Below are 20,325 nucleotides of genomic sequence, written 5' to 3'. Positions count from 1 at the left end.
GACATGAAGTGAAACGCTCAGTATGCCAGGTATTTCTAGAAGGAAACACATATCACAGGATCATGCTTTCTGAATGATTTGTTTTGTCAGGTCTATAAAGATACACCTAATTAGGTCCTTTGAAATGAAGTGTGGGAACTTGTGTATGCTTTTCTCCCAAAACAAAAACACGCCTGATGTCTGAACATGTGCGCACATTTATTTCATTCCTGCCGGTCATTACTCCCACACAAAAACACCCATTTAAACCAAGCACTGAGAGTGCCAAAGGGGGAATCTGGTAGTGACTAATCAAGCTTATTTGATTACAAATAAACCAGGCAGAATCAGCATTCATGACTGACGCAAAAAAAAAGCACTCAGCCGTGTTGGTGTGGGCAGGATAAAATGACTCATAAAAATACCACTGCTAAGTACGCACACCTCTGTATAAAATTCAGAGGTGGGGGTGGGGGGGAATGCATAGTTACAACAAACAGCAAATCATTTATTTTAAAATATTGCAGTTGGTCTAAGCATTGAATGGTTTAGGACCAAAATAAATATTAGATTTCAAATCATCAAGTAAATCATCTTTACAAGTGTTGTCATCAAGGATGAGTTGCTTTAGCTTTTATGCACCTTATAGGTGGAATCAACTTCCAAAAAGTTGCAGGTTTGCTAAAAGTTTTGTCTTGTAAGTCACATCATATCACTAATCTCTTAATTTCTCACTGTTCTGTGTTTTTTTAATCTTGTCTTGTGTCATTTTATTGTTTTATTATATGCCTTCTATCTTCTTTTTTGTCACATCTTCCTTGTTATAATATGCCTGACATGCGTTTTTTTTATCATATACCTTGTCTAAGCTCTTTGAATGGCTGAATGTAAATTACGTTGTGATGGATTGATTTAAATGGTGTAAATGAGTGTCTTATAATGTGACAGCTGCAGTTTACGTAGCAACCATCAAATAATCGACTTCATTCAATACACATCACCCAAGGTGTCGTGAGAACAGAGTGTTGTAGGATTGTTATTGTCATGGATATTCTGTCTCTGTAGGACTGTTTAATTTCTCCAGTGAAAACTGGATTACACACAGCTGACAGACTGCAAAAAAGTGGCCGAATCGATATGAGAAATGATGTGGTCAGCTAAATTCCCGACATGATTTGTCTCATTTAATGTAAATGTTTTGATCCATAAACCTAACTGTAATGTGGACACAGAAACAATCGCTTACTGTAGCAGTACACAGTGCATACTCATAGTAAGTGTGAAACCTTCTGTGGCCGCTTTACTTCATCATTTAAGACAAATGTTCACGTGCGCTTGTAATCCAGTTGTTACGATAAAATGTTGGAGGTGGGATTTCCACAAAGAAGGAACACAAGCGTGTAGATAGAGTATGAGGTGAGTGCATTTTGCAAGATTTGCCTGTTTATTAAAACCAGCTGTTACTGCGGTGTCCTTTACAGATACTACAGTACAGATCAAGTTAAGAAACTCCCTACGTATACGGATTTACTATGGCGGACTTTTCTCATTGGATGTCTGCATAAATTCACATTTGCACACAACAGCTCTGCGTTTAAAGTCTTAAAAGTTTAATTTTGGTGTACATGCCTCTCGCTTGACACGATGTGCACAATATACGACACAGTCTTGCAACTGCGTATGTTTCATAGGTTTAAAACCGTTGTAGAGGTTAAAACTGCCTGACCAACAGTTTAAACCCCAAATTTACAATAATTCCCACAGCTTAAAAGTTGAAACCAGAGAATGCGATGAATGAGCTTTTTAATGCTTCTGTAGCTCTTACATTTAGTTATTATTAAAGTCAGGTTAAACTGTCTGTGTCACTGTAAATCTTCTACTCAGGTCTGCCCTGCTGGCATCTCTTCTTCTCTCCCTGCTCCTGGTAGCAGGAAGTGATGTCACAGGGGAGGTTGTTGACAAAAAGCCAAACTTTGTTCTGATGATGGTGGATGACCTCGGGATTGGTGACATAGGCTGCTATGGTAACGATACCATAAGGTCAGTGCTGCAGGTTACAGTTTGCTTCCATTCTAATTTCTGAAATCATTATGGTCATCTTCCCTATCCAGCCTTTTTTTTCCAATCATGTCTGATTCATTGCAATGTTGTGTGTGACTGTATTCCTTTACATATTTAGTACGCTCTTCCCTGTAGGACTCCTAACATAGACAGGCTTGCCTCTGAGGGGGTGAAGCTGACCCAGCACATTGCAGCAGCTCCTCTCTGCACCCCGAGCAGGGCGGCTTTTATGACAGGCCGTTACACACTGCGCTCAGGTAACAAACTTACTCACTGCTTCCCTGCCAAATAGTCACATCCTTTGTTAGCTTGTGAAGTCTTGCTTACTCTATCTAAATATTAAATTTTCCATAATTGTAGTATGATTCGTCATTTCATTTTAGCTTGTTTGTATTTGTGTGCTGAATAGGAATGGTCAGCACAGGCCATGTCCAGGTGTTACTGTTCCTTGGAGGTTCAGGGGGTCTTCCACCCAGTGAGACAACCTTTGCTAAGAGGCTACAGCAACAAGGATACACCACAGGGCTAGTAGGTGAGATGTGATCAGCTTTGCTGAAGGGCACCGAAGTCTTAAAAAAGATCAAGTTAGCTCTGTCTTTTCTTGACTTTCCTTGGTTTTCTGTTTTTGTGTGTTGTGGCATGATGAGAAAATCTTGTATATTGAGGGCATCATTAGCACATGCACATTTTTATGCAACACTTGGCAGCAGATGAAACAATATGGCTTTGCGTGAGGCATATGAGGTATTGTCCAAGTGAGCCAGACAAAGGTGATTTTGATTCTTCATTCTCCGTATACCTCTCTTGTTTTGGCTCTTTGTGAATCTGCAGGTAAATGGCACTTGGGTGTGAACTGTGAATACAGAGGGGATCACTGTCATCACCCAAACCAACATGGCTTTAGCTACTTCTATGGCCTGCCATTCACCCTGTTCAATGACTGTGTGCCTGGAGAGGGCAGTGATATCCTGGTAGATCTCCGGCACACACTCCAGAATCTTACCTTATTACTTGGAGTTGGACTCATCACATTGGTAGGTGTTAGCTGGTCTTTCATGTCTTTTTTTTAAATAATTATTCTCCACAGAAATGATCCCAACATGGCATATTTGGAAAATACACACACTGTAGAGCTGGGCAGCCTGAAAAAAGTAGAAATACACACATCAACAAAACAAAGGGATATGTTTTTGTTGCCAAACAATAAAGAGGAAATTGGAAAACAAAGAAATGTCGTGCCATTCACCCCGAAGCAAAACGACTGATGCGTAATCACAGAAACATGTGCCAAAGGGTTGGAAAGAAGATTGAGAACAGAAGCGGCAGTTGTGAAACTCACAGTCACGCTAGCTGGGAACTTTTCTTAAGAGAAAGCACAATTGTGAAACTGAATTTTAGTGAGGACTTGGCAAGCAACAGTACCAGTGAGACAAATGGGAACCAGCTGTGCCACAGGTAGCACAAACCAGAGAAAGTTGAAAATTTTGTGCTAATTAGAAAAATATGAGAACAATAGAGAGAACCGCAGCCAATTAGAGTTCTTTTCAGGGATATGACCGAGTATCTGTTTTCAGGTCTAAACATAAAAACTGTGCAGCAATACATAGGTGAACAAAGAGCATAGTGTATTTCTCGGTTGACTCACTGGATTTGAATAACTGCTTTAGTTTGTGGTGTCATCTGGTGGCTTTATGACGTAATAGCACACAAATCTAACTTTGAGGTGTCAGTATAACACAGGAGCAACAGCTGAGTCATAAATCATATGACAACAAATATATCAATAACACTGTGTGTGACGGAGGATATTCTCTCTAAATGTGTGTATTCTCAGGTGTGTGTCCGTGTGTGCGGCCTACTTGAAGTCAGCCTGTGGCTCCTGGTACCACTTTTCTTTCTCAGCGTCCTGGCAGCGGCCGTGTGGTATGTTCCCTTTGCGTTCATTCCGACCTGGAACTGCATCATCATGAGGAACCAAGAGGTGATCGAGCAGCCTATGACGGTGGAGACGCTGCCCCAGAGATTGCTGGGAGAAGCACAACATTTTATAAAGAGGTAAAAATGTAGAAGCAAAACCATTTGTGCTAGTTTCTTTTTCTCAGTTCTCAAAAGCTTAGAAAACTCTCCCAAACTCCTCAGGGCGGTTCCATGTCTGTCATCAAATGTTCAAAAATAGTTTTTTATCACAAAATCAAGTGTCCACCCCTGTGATGGACTGGTGACCTGTTCTTGGTTTATCCTGCCTCTTGGGCTCTGGATAAACTGGATTAAGCAGGAACAGAAAATGGGTGGATAGATGGAAGTGTCCATAGCAACACAGTTAGCTGTATATGACAGCATTTAAACATAAGAGGCATTGCTTTAAAGCTCTCAGTTGAAAAGCCAGCATATTAAAATGCTCACAGTGATAATTTATTTATTGCTGTTGATAGTAGGTGTGTCATCAGCTTATTGGTTATAAATCCAAGCACTGGACTAATTAAAACGTCAACCTTTGGTGCTGCAAAATATGTCTCTGGCAAAGCTAATGACGCCAGTGTTCAGAAAATTGTAACTGCATTAAATAATGGAGTGAAAATAAAAGTAAAGCACAGAAACAACACTAAGCAGTTTACTGACACTAGTCTGACCAAAATAAGAGTTCTAAAATGCATGGAAATATGTTAGTCTGACATAAATCAAGCTTCTCAAAACAGGACTAACACACCCAGATAATGCCGTTGGGGATCAAGTCACTCCTGCATGTACTCTCTCTGCTAGACTGAAATGTGAGCTTGAGGTTGCCTAAAGCATTTCCATACTGACGCTCTGCTCTAATAAAATCCAGATTTTATAACCGCAGCGTCATCTGGCAAAATCACCATTCAAGTAAGTTAAAGGCAACATCCCAGCATTGAATTCAACTACAATTACATGTACTAAATGACATGCATGATGTGTGATATTATCATTTACAAGATGTTCAGGTCTATTATCTCCTCTGGTTATCTCCTCCTCAGGGGATGCAGTGTATTTCATCTCTTTCTTCTGCCACCAAACACTCTAGATGTCATTTCTAGCACATAGGTGGTAGAGACAGTTTTCCTCAACAGTACATGCTGTTACTGTGATAGAAGTAATGCAACGAGGGTCGAGTTTATGGACCTCAGTAAAGCAGATGTTATCTCTGAAAGTGCTGTTCCCACAAGGTCAAAAGTTATTATGAGCTCACGTTAGTGAAATGTATCTGGCTTGTGTTCACCCCTGAAGTCACCTGCAGCTTGTTGAACATGCAGTCAGACAAACATGTACATGAAACCACACCTATGTATTGTACAAAAGAAAATAACATCTCCGTGAAATGCCACTTCCTTTTTCTGTAATGTCCAACTGAGGGGGGGGTCACAGCTATGACGGATATTTTCCTCAACAAACACCATTACATAACGTTGACATACCTTTAAATCTATCAGTTCTTTATTTGAGTTATTCTCTGTATGTTTTGATTTTTTTAAAAACTATTTAACATATTTCACTTTAAGTGTCTCAGATGTTGTAATATAGCTGCAAGCCGTAATAATTACAGTTCAAGCAGACTTGGAGCATTTAAACCATTTCCTGTTTGTTGTCGGCAAATAGAATTCAGACGCCAGGTGATACAAACCCAAGAGGTTTGTATCTCCGAAGAAGGTACCTTAGAAACTGCATGACACACACTCTCTTACATATTTAGAAAATGTGTAGAATTAAGAAATATTAAACTTAAACAGGGATCGCAGTCCCTGTGATACACTGCTGATCCGTCAAGGTTTCACCCTTCCTCTTGCCCAGTGTTAACCGATTTCAGGGCTTAAGTGGGTGTAAAGCGATTATAGAAAATAGTTGAAAGATTACATGGACTTTTGAAGTGGCTATGTAGTAAGTGAATGTGAGACAATGTTTTCAGCCTGTACAGCAGTGAGTGTGCTGAAAACACTTAAGTTCTTTTGGACGTAAGGAGAAGTTTTTTTATTCTTTAGAATTTTGAATTAATTAGAAATTTATATTATTTTATAATATGCCACATCCACTTTAATCTTTTTTTTGTCATTTCTAATTTGAGAATTGACTGAGCTGTAGACTTAGATCTTACAAGCCGATTGTGATACAGATCCATGCAGCCCATTACGAGATCTAAAGATTTAGCTAAAGACATTGTAATGACTTGATGAACAAATGTTTACCTGCATGTTACCTTTTGAGCTCCAAATCGCAGACAGAAACATTTGTTTTTGTCTGGCAGCACAGACAGAGTCACACAAGCAAACAGAGTCATAGCCAATTTGAGACCAACATTGTGGGTTATATTTAATTATATATAAGTTCATTTTCTCCTCTTTAGGAATGCTGATAATCCATTCCTCCTTTTCTTTTCTCTGGCTCACATCCACACACCGCTGTTCAAAACACCTGCCTTTGCTGGCAAGAGTCGCCATGGTCGCTATGGTGACAATCTGGAGGAAATGGACTGGATCATTGGTGAGTGAGGGGTGTAAAGCAGATATGGTTATATTTGCATGCATTTACATGGTTGGCAGCTGTCAATGACACAATCCATTTTCATTCCAGTTTTATTTTCCTGCTGAAAATTCTGGCCCAACGTATGAAAGTTAAATAATCTGCGATTCTAATTGTTTGCGTTGTTTGTGGAGTGAGATTTTATATCATGTTTTCTGGCCAACCTACCTTGTTTCCTAGGTAAAGTAACAGAGACAGTGGATTCTCTCGGTCTAGCCAACAATACCCTTGTGTATTTCACATCAGACCATGGCGGACACCTGGAGGATGCTGATTCACTAACTGGCCAGAAAGGAGGATGGAACAGTATATATAAAGGTAAACAATATGTTTAGATATTTTTTGTTTATAGAGACTTTCACAAATATCTGTGTGATTTCTCACATTGTCTTACCTGCAGGTGGAAAGGCTATGGGGGGCTGGGAAGGGGGGATCAGGGTACCTGGAATTTTCCGCTGGCCTGGCAGACTGCCAGCAGGAGGAGTGGTGGCTGAACCCACGAGTCTCATGGATCTGTACCCCACACTGAAATATTTAGCTAAGGACACACAACCAGACAGGTACAGAATTTCCTCTGCAGTCTTTTTTTGAAAATAGATGCATAGTTGCAAAAGATGGAAAAAAGATTCCACTAAAACTGATTTGCTGGTTATAAAATCACTGCCTCATTTACTCTTTAAACGAGTAAAAACAGACACAGTATTACAAACTGAGGGGTGAAACCTTTGCATCATCACTCAGTATTCATCTGTATAAGAAGAGGGTTGTTGCTCATCTGTTTACTACTTTCTTCTTTGACCTGTCTTTATTTGTTGCACTTCTCTCTCAGACATTTAGACGGCTATAACCTCATGCCACTGTTGGAGGGCAAAGCTGTTCGATCAGAGCATGAGTTCATGTTCCACTACTGTGGCATCTACCTGAATGCAGTACGCTGGCACCCACCTGGCAGTAAGTTCTCACAGATATATAAATTTGACCTTCTGGAGTTATGATCCGTTTACAGCAGAAAAAGTAGCCTGATCAGGTGTGAGACATATGTCCAAGCAGTCAGACCATCTTCATTCATTCATTAGAAGATTAAAACAAAATAGAGCTTAAATGCACAACGTATTAGAAGACGGTTTAAAAGAGCTCATTTTAAAACCCTCTCTGAAAGTGTGCTACATTGATAGGAACTAGTATGCTGCCAAAATTATATCACGTGTTGATATTAATGTAGTGTTATTCAGTTCAATCCAGTGTTTCTCTTCTCCTTGCACTTTAAAAGCTTTATTGTGAAAAACAGCTGCCAAATGTGTGTCTATAACTGAGAAATCTGTCTTCTGTAATGTTCATCACCGTGCTCCATGCAATCATAGCATATTATTTGCTCATTGTGGACCTTATTTTTTTACTTACTGAGTTTACTGTATTGTGTTCTTTGGGATGACTTTATTGACCTTTTAAGGTGTATGCAAACTGATATCATGCAATGCAGTGATATTTTTGGCCCAACAGCCATTATTCAGCTTGTTGGCTGCAATCAGCCTTTCGGGAAATGGATTAGCATCAGCCGATGGTAATGGCTGATATTCATCTAGTGTTTTTTGATTGTGTTGCAAGGACTTTGCTGTGTAACTGAGAGGATTTATTTCTAATTATTTTGTTGCCTGGTCCTTTCAGAGTTTCATGTTAGGATCTACAAAAAACATGTTTTTGCAGGAATGTTCTTGTGTGGTTACCTAACGATTCTCCCAGAACAGGTTTTCACACAACATTTCTCAGAGGCACCATTGCTGCATCCTGGGCTTAGTTTAGAGCCACAAGACTATTTTTATAAATATGAATAAATATAAATAGAACTCTCAGATGTTTTTTCTTGTATCCCACAATGTCAAGATGTTAGTTTCAGACTATTCTTCAGTGCTATGGAGATCCAACAGACTATGCTAGACTTCATAAAAGCAGATTTGTGTGAGATTGAATGTTGTAAATATATTCACTTGTGCATATTTCTACCCAGGTGACTCGATCTTCAAGGTTCACTATTTTACTCCCAACTTTTCTCCCCCGGGAGCCGGTGGATGCTATGACATTAAGGTTTGCTTGTGTCATGGAGAACATGTGACACACCACAACCCACCACTGCTGTATGACCTTTTCCATGATCCTTCAGAGTCCCACCCACTGACTCTTGACACCGAGCCTCGATATGCTGAAATCCTTGAGGAGACTGCCAAAGCTGTGGAAAGACATGAAAGTACCCTGACAAACAAACAGATGTCTGATGACACTCATTCCCAGGCCAACACAGATGCACACAGTATTCCAAACCAATTGACGTGGGAAAAGATTCTGTGGAGACCCTGGCTGCAGCCCTGCTGTGGTACTTTTCCGTTCTGTGGGTGCAAAGAGAATGCAACGCAGTTGTGAGACATAAACGCCACCATGGCTTAGGATGGGTGAAAGTCTTGTAACAGAAATCTGCTCAAGGGAGATAAAGAAAACAGTTTTAGAATTTGGTTGGTGTGGATCAGGGGATCCAGGGATGAGATTTCAGCATTTCTTGTATTGAACAGCAGTGTACAATAAAAGTAACTGTAATGTAACTAAGAGAGAAATTGAAATATAGTATTATGGTTGTGTTAAATAGAAGAATTGAAAAAATGAAAGTGAAATTATCTTAAGATTAAACGGTTTACTGACTGCTCAGTGACTTATTACACTGTACATACAGTGCATAAGGACTCATTTTCAATAAATCTAAGTGGTTTTGTTTGATCAGTCCATACACAATATTTCACAGCAACAAAGCAAAAACAGGTTTTTAAAAAAAGTAATAAAGAAATATCACAATAACATTATTATTTAGATCCTTTATTCACTACTCTTCTTGGCAGAATCATTCGAGCTCAAACAGGTCGGATGGGGAGCATCTGTGGACAATTATTTTCAGATCTCTACCGTATTCAGATTCACACTCAGGCTGAGTCACTCCAGGACTCTCACAGATTTTTCCCAAAGCCAATCCTGTGTTTTTCTTGGTGGTATGCTTCATCCCATCCTGAGGTCTTGTGCAACCTTTCACTCAGGTGGGCTATGTAGTTTATTGCATCCATTTTTCCCTCTATTCTGACTCGTTCCCAGTTTCCTTCACAGAGGAAGCTTCCCCCAGAGGGATGCTGTCATCACCGTGTTTGACCGTAAGAATGATAATAAAGAAGTCAGGCTCAGTGGCTAGTTTACTTTCACATGCTGTTAGGAATAGTGACCAAATGCTTAAATTTTTGTTTCATCAGATCAGGTGGTTTGTTTAATCTGAGGATTTTCATAACATTTCATTCCAACACAATTCCAACTGAGTGGTGGGAGACTCAAATTTATCATCTGTTGTTTTTGTTCATCAATCAATAAACGAAGGATCTGTTCTGCAGGTGCTCTCATCTATAATAGTCAACAGTGCTTGGCATTATTTAACCATGGTAAGAATAGCTGAGCACTGAAGTAAAATCTCTCAAGAAGGCAGTTAAGGCTTTACACCATTAGGGGGCAAAGTCAGACTGTGATTACAACGATGGATTGCTTTGCTGTGAGTGTTTGTGTGTGAGAGAGAGGACAGAAAAGGTGAAAATTTAATGCTCTATTCTTATCACTGTGGGCCGTTTTGCTGTGTAATGATAATTAGAATCATATAATTTCCAGTAGTATGTACATTGTAAAGCAAAACACAGGTAAACAAATTCAAAAACATATGAAGGACAACACATTTAGATATTGTCGTGCCATATTGCAATACTTTTTGGTCTTTTTTATATTTTGACTTTGTCCTCGTGTTCTTTATTTTTCTTCAGTCCTGTTCCATTTTCTCCATGCTCTCCTCCTTTTCTCTCCCTTCTCTAATTATCCTTAGAAATCCTTCTCCCTTCCCTTCCATTTCAACTGTGTAATTTTGGTGACAAACGGATACTTTTGGTCTTCCCCTTTTCACTTACACCCCTTCAGGAAGTCACAGCACTGCACTGCTGAATTAAACCAGTCCTGAGTGGAGGGTTGACCTATTTTAACACGCTCTGGCTCCACTTTGATAATAAAACACTTTTAAAAACTGTGAACTCCTCCATCATCGATGTTATCATTCATCATCATCAACACTATCTCCCTCCAGCAGTGGCTGGCTGTCAAAACATCAAAGTTGGCATCATCAGCAGCCTATAATTGCTCTAATTCCTCTGTTTCTTCTTCCTCCGTCTACCTAACCTGGTCTCTGCATCTCCTCCTACTCCATGTCCTCCCTTTCCTTTCCTCCTCACACCGTAGAACACGTAACCAACATAACACACCACCAGCACATCTATTTGTCAGTGAGAAGAGAAATTTCATCATCATCACTGTAATCGCTGCCATCACGCTCATAGTATTTACTTCTCTTCTTCCAGCAGAGTCCCGTACGTCAAACAGCCCAAAAGTTCATTACAGTAGCCACTCCATTATGTGTCCATCAGTAAATCATGCAGTCGACCATACATAATGACATTTGGCTGTACATCAGAGTTAATGATGGCTGGTGGGATAGAAGGTTTCTGGCTTTATGTCATGTCACACTCATGGGTGAGTGTGCGCACACGTACCCACATAAAAACATGGATTTGTGCACAGGCCTAGACGCACGCACATGTTCGTGAACAAACATGCACACAGTATATCACTTTGTTTTGCACAGATCAGTGGTTTTCTCTAAAGGTCAGTGTTTCATGGGGATGCCATAAAGCATTTTTATAACCCTCTGCTTGACACACATAAACACGCATACAGCTTGAAAACAGGAGTATGGCATGGCAGCCTAAACAGACTGACAGCGGCTCTCCTGCACCACAAACAGTAATAGCGATGAGGATGTTGTTGCATTGTTTTGTTTCTCTTTTTCTGTGGACATGTGGCCACAGCCTATAAATTGAAAAATACCAGAAGCATAAGACAATCTTACAGACCATGTAAGATTTATAAAATTGGTTGTGAAAAATATGTTTTTCCATCTTAGCACTTGGTTTCATTTGCCAGTTAAATCAATAACAGTGTCAAGCATGTAGGATGTTTGTGGTGGAACAGGACACAGAGCAGCTATGGCATCATTCAGTTAAGCATTGCTTTGAGAGACAGCCACTAAGCTTTGTTTCCTTCATCCTCCTATCTGGAACCTTTGCTCTGCACTTTTATCTGTAAGCTGTTGCCTCATGTCTGTACATTTTTGCCATCTGTGCATGTATGAGTAAGCTGACAAAAAGGATCATGGAAAAAATATTTAGGACAGTTTCTTTTTCAGTGTTAGATAATGCAATTAATCACACTCTCATGTCTGGAGATAACAGGAATAGTTTGCTTTAAGCGGAGAGCATTTTAAGGCAACTTGACATGAGTAGGCAGGAAGTGGGAGTACCAGCTATTGTATCACATGTATGATTTGTATACAAACAGAAACTATTTGTGCTTTTGAGACCATTCTCTGGCAAACATTCAACATTGGCCGTGTTTTAGTGGATAATTCTTATTTCAGGGAGGTTGCCAGGTTTGGCACCATTTGAGACCTTTAGCATTTTTAATTTTGTGTCCTATGCTGCAGTTTCAACTGGGAACTACTACCTCTTGACCTTTATCATGGAAAAAAGAAACAGTCAGTGGAAATTGAAGGAACCTCCTGGATAACTTGAGTAAGTCTGTACTGCCCTGAGTACATTTTGATAAACTGAAAATATACTGGTTTTTTTATTTGTTATTCTTGATCTAAAAAAAACATTTCACAAAGTACCTTTGGTGCTCTTAATTTATCTCTTAATTTAAACAAATAGAATTGCGTGTCCCGACATTCCAACCCCAAAGATGATCAAATACAGCTTTACTTTGTGCTGCCCCATGGTGCAAGATACTTCACAAAGAAAGTAATATACACACTATGCACAACTTAACAGAAAACAGCTACATACTTATGACCTGTTGTGTTTTGAATTACATCCTAAATTATATTATTCAAATGTTGAAGTTGTCACCTTTATGAAATGATCAAAGATGGATGCACAAAACAACTACTCACAGTAAAATACTAAGAAGCAACGAATTTGCTGCAGGTCCAGGGAGTCAGAATCTTAGTCCTAACAAGGCAAAGAAATAAACAAGAGTAAACAAAAAATCTACAAGGGAAAGAGAAAAGCACGAGGGAAACACTTGGAAGTGATGATCCCATGAGGTAAAACAAAGACTGTCTGGTAAGGACATAATGGAAACTGCAGAGTGTGTAGAGTATGTTGGGTTGACTGCGAGGAAATGGGGGCAGATGAGTACACAGGGATGGCAGGAGGCAGGACCAGGGGCTCGTGAGCAGAAAACACACATGGGAAGGAATGGAAATATCAAGAGAGCTGAGTACTACAAAATAAAACATGAAACCAGACAAAGTAACTAACATTAGAGCAGTATTTCAGACTCGCCAAAACATCACCACGAGCACACGCCCCTTTTACCTGTTACCGGTGTGAGTATTCACAAGCAAGACCAAAAAGCAGAGCAGGTGTCTGTAAGCTGTGAAAAGGGAAAGAAAAACTCAAATTTATGTAGACACAAAAATATGAATTTAGAGTCTCTAAGGTCTGTCAGCTGCCAGGTTATTGTTCTTGTTGGCTGAGGTTTTATTAAGACCCCAACTGACCTTTGTGGTAAAGTCGTCACATACTATTACGCTCTGCAGTCTATGCCCACCACAGCAAGCTCTCTTTGGCCTCTTATGCCTTTTAGTATATCCTCAAAATTACAGCTAACAAAGTTTGCTGTTTGCTGAAAGGCCTGTGGCCACATGTCCAGAGTATTACATAAAACCGACAAAGTACTACCCTGTAGAAGTAGATGCATGACTGGGGAGGAAGTGGAAAAGCCAGGATTTCACAGATGCAAGGTTTCATCGGAATCCATCCACTCTAAGATTTAAAACAACCCAACCAACAGTGCTAACTGCTGGTTTATCTTGCTCGTTACTTTATCTCTGAAACACAGGCAGAAGATTTCTGACCTTAGTCTGCTGTTCTGCTCTGTTTTGTTCAAAGAAACAATCACATGTAACTACAACACCATGGCATTTTGTAGTACAAATACATGTGTGATCATGAGATTAGTACAAGTTTCTTTTGTTTGTATTTTTTTATTAATTTAGATTTTAAAAGGAAACACAGAGGTGGTCATGGTGCTATAAGGATTGATTGGATTTGTGTATGTATGCACTATATATGTCTTTATGTATAATGATGCATGACTATTTACTGTATGCAACAAGTGAATACTTAAAAGCAGCAGTGTTGGATTTTTGTGTTTGTACAGTATTAGTGCAAAAGTGGTGAGTCACCTCTCTTTTCTGTCAGCATGGACAAGGAAATGGGAAATAAATGCAGCAATGAATTAAAACATCCATCCATCCATTTTCTATACCTGCTTAATCCAACTCAGAGCTCTCGGGGGTCTGGAGCCAGTCCCAGCTTCTATTTGGCTAGAGGCAGGATACACCCTGCCGAAACCCCTCGCTGTGTGGCGACAGTGCTAACCACCATGCAGCCCTAATTAAAACATGAACATAAATCATAATACAGTATATGAGGGAAAACAGACTCTGTATAATTCTAAAGGGTTTGACAGTCAATATTTGTTATGAGCACCTTTAATGCTCAACATATCCTGAACCCTCTTAGATAAGCTTTTGTAATTTCTTTAGTTTTCAGGAATAGTTCTCCAGGCTTCTTGAAGGACATTCCAAAGCTCTTCTTTGGATGTTGGCTGACCTTTGCTCTGTTCTCTGTCTAGATTATCCCACACTGCCTCAACGATGTTGATGTCCAGGCTTTGGGGAAGATTCATCACTCTATAAGACCTGTTGCCACTGATTTTCAGTCCAGTGTCATTTCTTGTACCTCAAGCCCTTTGTCCTGTCTCCTTTAATTGAAAATGGCTTCTTGACAGCGACCCTTCCATGAAGACCATTTCTGACGGGACTTAATTGAACAGTAGATGGATCAGCTGAAGGCCTGGATGCCTTTCTCAGGTCTGTGACAGGTCTTTGCAAGATTATTGCTTATTTCATAAGGAAATCACTTCCAGGTACTGTTCATCTGCTGCAGATAGTTTTTTAGGCCTGTTTCTTTTGTCCCTCACTTATCCACTTTCGGCTAAATGCTCTTTGGGAAGCACCTTTTTGGTTAAAAAATACAATTTCATCTTGACGGTTTTATCTGTGGGATTTTTGTAGCTGCAACCAAATAATCTGAAATGAAAGATGTGTCTTTGTGACAGACTGCTAGTAACAAAATGCTCAAAGATGGAATTTAAAATTAATTCCATCCAAATCCGTCTGGTATGTGTGGACACGACACCAATTCATCCCTTGCAATAGACACCTTTCTTATGCTTGAAAGATTCTTAGGTCAGTGTTAAATGTCTTATTAAACAAAAAAATGTATTTCACTGAAACTAGTTTAGTACAGTGACTGAACTGGAAATCAGTGCAAAAGCAGCAAATGTCTAAAGAAAAACTTTTAAAGACCTTCACACAGCCACAATAACTATTGCCGAAGAGCAATAGTTCTGGCTGCTTGGAAGCAACATATAAAAAGTAAGGGCTTTTGCAGTATGTGTTATGTATACTTTGCACTGTGTATTCAGGACTGCTGCTGAATTGTTACCATTTCAGATTGGCTCAAAGGGATGAAACGATGTCTCTGCTGGGGAACTTTAACACACAAAGTCTAACTCTCTCTCAGTCTCTTCATGTCAGCACCCTGCTCTTGTATATAAATGTAGACCTCACCCTTATCTCTTAAACCTGTGTTGGGAGTGGTTATGCACCAGACCATGCAAGGTTTTTGTGTATGTGTATGTACAGTGTGGTGCAGTGTCTGTGGTTTACCGACGTGTCATGTTTACCATATGGTCAAAATTACCTCTCACAGGGGATGAGGCTCCAGGCAGGAAACAGGGCACTCATAGTGGCATGCACAAGCACACACACATCCTCTCACTAATGTAGATATACTGTAACCACAAGAGACAAACACTCTCAACGATTACTACTCTCATGTGCACACACACTTCTCCAAATGTACAATCACAAACTGATTCACCACACAGTCAAGGTTTAATCTTTAGCACTTCTTTGGTCACAGGAAGTGTTTGAGGAGGTGGGGTTTGATGAGAAGCAGATAGAGAAAATACTAGGCTAATAGGACAATTGCGGTATATCACACAAACACACACACTGCGCACTAACACTTTTCCTGTCCTTGGGCCTCTTAAACTGACAAAATTTGGCTCAAAAGCTTTCATCTGTTTTTCAGTTTAACACTTCAGAGCATCAGCTCTGCGGCTGTTTTGTAGCTGAGGCACAAAAAAAAAAAAAGCTGTTGCACAACACTAAATTACCACCAGTTTGTTGGAAGTGTCAGAATGGTGAGTATAATTTAGCCAATTAAAGGTTTTCAAAGCCCAACCTACTCCCACATCTGACACCTCGACCTGCAAACATACACCCAACCACACACAGCCTACAGCAGCACATTTCACCTCTGGGTAGAAGTCACAGAGACGTCATTCAGGTTTGTAAAGAACCTCATGTATGGCCTGCATATGTTTGCTCATCATGTGCAAAGTTACAGTTTTCAGGGTTACCATTTTGGCGTCATGTACTGCCTTTGTTATTCAGTTAGCTCAGTGTAGTTTGATCTAAATAAAAAAAAATTGATTAAAAAAATAACACAGTTAGTAGAATTCTGAGTGCAATCAATCGCTAATTTTTAAACACTTACAGAACATGTTTGACCTTGATGTTTTCAAGGTCAAACATAAAATCTTTCTTTAACAGGAAAGAAGATTTGCACTGATCTTTACTTGTTTTTCAGCTTTAGGGAAATCAACTTCATGTAGCTTGCCTGAGTTTAAACATCCATGAGTTGAACAGAGAGTGTTAATTACTGACCCACTAGACCACATAGGACAGTCCAACCTGGGAATTTGTGCATTAAATATGTAGGACAAATTATTTTAGAAACACAATTAACAAGTAAGGCACATTCAAATTACACGAAATAAACAAAAAAGAGGGACTTAAAGTGGTTGCAGTGGGGAAACAAGAAAAAAAATTAAATTCAAAGTAATCTGATCGCAGAATTGATTTGAAATTTCAATATCATCACCGAGGGGAAATGGGCTTGCAAACAAGCTTTAATAAGCAAGTCAACACTTTCTCAAAAAAAATGTAAATGCAACCAAAACAGTTTAATACATTCATAAGCTCTCTACTCAGATATTCCCGCTATAACTCATCATGACAGGGTCTAGGCTGGTGAAGAGCAGAGGTATCGGGAGACGGGATGAATAATGAAAAAATGGTGTGATAGGCAGTGAAGGAGGGATGGGGGATGTGTGATGGCATGAATGATAGCATGAATAGAAAATTTAGAATAGAGGGATAGCAATTGGAGAGGTGCTTGAAGTGTGACCAATAAGATACAGACAGGCTGATGACAAATTGAATTTTTTTTTTTAAAAAGAGAGAAAGAGCAGGCAGAGGAACAGAGACCACTAATTTAAATCATGACAACAGCCCTTGTCAAATGAGACAAAGAGATGAACATGTGATAGAAGGAAGAAAAACACACAGTAATGATTACAGAAAAAAAAAATCAGATGAGAGGGCCTCAAACAAGGATGAACGTAAGAGGAAAAAAATGTGAGACTCACAAAAACCTTCAAGTCTTGCTATATGTTAAGGGTTAGATTAAGTGCCATGGTAAAAGGGAATATTTGATGCTTTATCTCCCCAGAGAGATACACTTTCAGAAAATGTTCCAATGAAGACAAAGAAGCACAAAGGGTACATGGAGTGAGGATGAGAAGAGAGGAAAGAAAAAAAACGGACGGAACAACAGTGTAAACCCTGGTCCACAATACCCAGCACAATATTCAATGTAATTCAGTTGGAGGTTTTGTTTGTACTCAGACTACATTTGTGTCTTTTGCAGGTGTCTTTATTTTAAGTGTAGAGAGGGATGGACATCAAACAAACTCCACCCTCCTAATGCATATTTATTTTAAAACTGGGAAACAATGCTGTTGAGACAGTAAAAAAAAAAAAATATTATTATTTTGATGTTTCCTAGCATGACTTTCAGAGTAATATATTTCAGTGGGATGTAGTGTTTGGAACACTGTGTGTTTAGCTCAGGCAAGGGGAATGATCACATGTTAATTCAGGAAAAGGTTTGACGTGGTTCAGTCTTTGTGTTTATTTCAATATAAGCCACATTGTTTTCCCAACCATAACCAGGTATGTTTTAATAATAATAATTCAATACCAACGGACATACTGATGGATAACCTACTGACCTCTTCTCATCTGTGCCTGCATTAAGAATTTCCTTGGCTCCCTTCTCTCCTCCTTCCTCACTCTAAGTACTGGCACTCCACAGGTCTGTGTACTAAGTCCACTACTCTATTCACTTTACACCCAATATACCCCCACTCACCCCGCAAACACAATCATCACAAATGCTCAATACACCACTGTGGTTGGCCTCATCTTTGAAGGCGATGCATCAGCTCACAGAGATAAAGTCCAGCGACTGACAGTGATGGGTAAGATAAACATCTAACCAGACAGCTAAACAAAAACAAAATAGTTCATCTTTAATTTCAGGAAACGCCACATTGACCCCAACCCAGTTTTCACCAATGGGAACTGTGTGAAGCAAATTTCAGACTTCAATATCCTATTATATTCTATCTTAGCAACAGCAGGTGTACAGGTAGTATATGTATATATACACATATCTATATATATAGATATGTAGATATTGCTATACACACACATATATACGTATATATATATGTATATATGTGTGTGTGTGTGTGTGTGTTTGTGTGTATAGTATATTGTATTAGCCAAAAGTGCTTGTGGCCATTTCTTCAGAAATAACTAACATCATGCTAATCTAGTTTACTAACGTGAATAAACCTTTGAATTTATTATACTGTCTGTAAACATTGCTTCAGGCTGAATAAGGTCAGAAGGAAATTCATTTGCGCTGCCAGGGAAGACAGTGAGTCAACACATAATCAAACTACATCTTTTGCTGCTAATGTGACTGAGAGACACACAGCAGAAGGCATTATACATTGTGAGCTTGAGAAAAAGATCAGACTAATTCTCCTTCTACTAGTTAGACATCCGAATGCTGTGTCAAAATAACATTTTATATCACGCAATCGTGTGCAATAGTGCAAAATTGGGGCAATGTTTTTCAGAAGAAGCTCTCTTTTCTCAGAATTTACAATGCCCTTGTGCACAAATTAAGGTTTGTAAAGAAAGGTTTTTATCTTTTTTTGGAGAATGAATTGATCCTTTAGCCCAACATCAGCCCTCTAGCAATCCCAGAAGATTGCAGCTGTTAGATTGTATGGTTAGAATGAGACATTTAAGAGTAATGTATACCTATTACCATGTCGCACAGATGTATAGGCCATTCTGTCTGTTTGAAGGAAAATGAAGGACAGAGAAAACGAAGTTCTGTTTGTAAAGGATGTTTGTGTAATCTTGAAGGAGAAAGACAGATGACGTAAAAGACTGAACGTGTAGGAGGGAGAGGCAGCTTTCTGGAGAGATGGCTGAAGAGTGATAGAAGTATTTGTCACCGCTCGAGAAATGAGAAGAGGCGAGTGAGTTGAACCGAGGGATGAGCAAAAGAGAGACAGAGTGAAGGAGTGAGAAGAGGAGATGTGAAGAAAGATGGAGAGGAGTTCAGAGGGCATTATAATGACAAAATGACAAGCAGATGATCGAGGCATGGGTCATGTTTACCCACAGGAAAGGGAGACTGAGAGAGTTGGTTGAGAGTCTGTAGGCAGAGAGGCAGCAGCAGAATGAAGGGTCCCTTTTTATAGGGAGAGGGATAGATTGAGGGATATTGATGTGAGGAGGGAGGAGAGAGATGAAGCAAGACAGCATGGGATGGAGAGAGGGCTTCTGGCTCTGAGAAGAGAGGGGCATGATGAAGCAGAGGCATGATGAGAGCTTGAGTATGGGAAAGCACACAAAGAGACAAAGACAGGAGAAAAAGAATATATGAAATTAAAAAAAAGAGAGGCTTAAATGGAGTTCACCGTACAGAGGCAGTTCTTTGATGCTCGGGAGAGATGCAGGAGACAAATGGCCTGTAGTCTCAAGCAAACAGCAAACTTTTTTTATCCAGATGAGGGGGTCTGGAGAATGCAGAGTAATTATTAGTCATTTTTCTATTTGTTATAAGAAGGGAAGTACAGAGAAAGTGAAAGAGACAATTTATGAGTAATGGAAAACTCTGTTTCAGCTTAGACAAAGAGATGATGACATCGTCTGCAAAAATTCATTGAGTGGATATCGAGAAGAGACCAAAATCTTTGCTCAGAAAGCTTAATTATAATTCAAAATTCAAAGAAGTCACAAGAAAAAGAAGAAAACACATACATTGTCATTTTATACTTCCGCAAGCCACAAATCCAGAGATCTGCATATAATAGATTTATTACCCATCACACATATGTGAGTTGTTTCACATTGTGTTATTGAACAAAAGTTGGAAAATTTTCCTAAAACGATCTTTATGACAGCGGAGATGAATGGCTCTTATTGGAAAAGAAGCGCCGCCATCTATGTGGTGTGTCAAGAAGGTGATGAGATGGATTGTCCCTGATGGAGAGCAGTTTGTT

The 20,325-nt window shown here is 39.5% G+C and overlaps 2 protein-coding genes across 2 annotated transcripts in view; both read left to right on the top strand.

Annotated features, from left to right (window-relative positions):
* snx4 (sorting nexin 4) overlaps positions 1 to 20,325 on the top strand; it is a 289,781-nt gene that overhangs the window by 31,617 nt on the left and 237,839 nt on the right. The gene's annotated exons all lie outside the window — the stretch shown is intronic.
* arsh (arylsulfatase H) lies at positions 1,348 to 9,080 on the top strand. The gene is made up of 11 exons (XM_072397195.1): positions 1,348 to 1,395; positions 1,864 to 2,019; positions 2,176 to 2,297; positions 2,450 to 2,572; positions 2,872 to 3,074; positions 3,875 to 4,095; positions 6,401 to 6,537; positions 6,757 to 6,894; positions 6,977 to 7,136; positions 7,406 to 7,527; positions 8,582 to 9,080. The coding sequence occupies exons 1-11, from the start codon at positions 1,391 to 1,393 to the stop codon at positions 8,989 to 8,991; spliced, it is 1,797 nt and encodes a 598-aa protein (XP_072253296.1). The 5' UTR covers positions 1,348 to 1,390; the 3' UTR covers positions 8,992 to 9,080.

Source organism: Leuresthes tenuis, unplaced genomic scaffold (genome assembly GCF_036924035.1).
Source record: "Leuresthes tenuis unplaced genomic scaffold, fLeuTen1.0.hap1 SCAF_12, whole genome shotgun sequence".
Lineage (NCBI taxonomy): Eukaryota > Metazoa > Chordata > Actinopteri > Atheriniformes > Atherinopsidae > Leuresthes > Leuresthes tenuis.
Note: the sequence above shows the minus strand (reverse complement) of the source record. Positions and strands in the feature narration are given on the sequence as shown.

Excerpts from the sequence above, each read along its gene's own strand:
- arsh (XM_072397195.1), top strand. Across the intron at positions 3,075-3,874 it reads GAGTTGGACTCATCACATTG|GTGTGTGTCCGTGTGTGCGG; the intron begins GTAGGTGTTAGC and ends GTGTATTCTCAG. Across the intron at positions 6,538-6,756 it reads GGAAATGGACTGGATCATTG|GTAAAGTAACAGAGACAGTG; the intron begins GTGAGTGAGGGG and ends CTTGTTTCCTAG.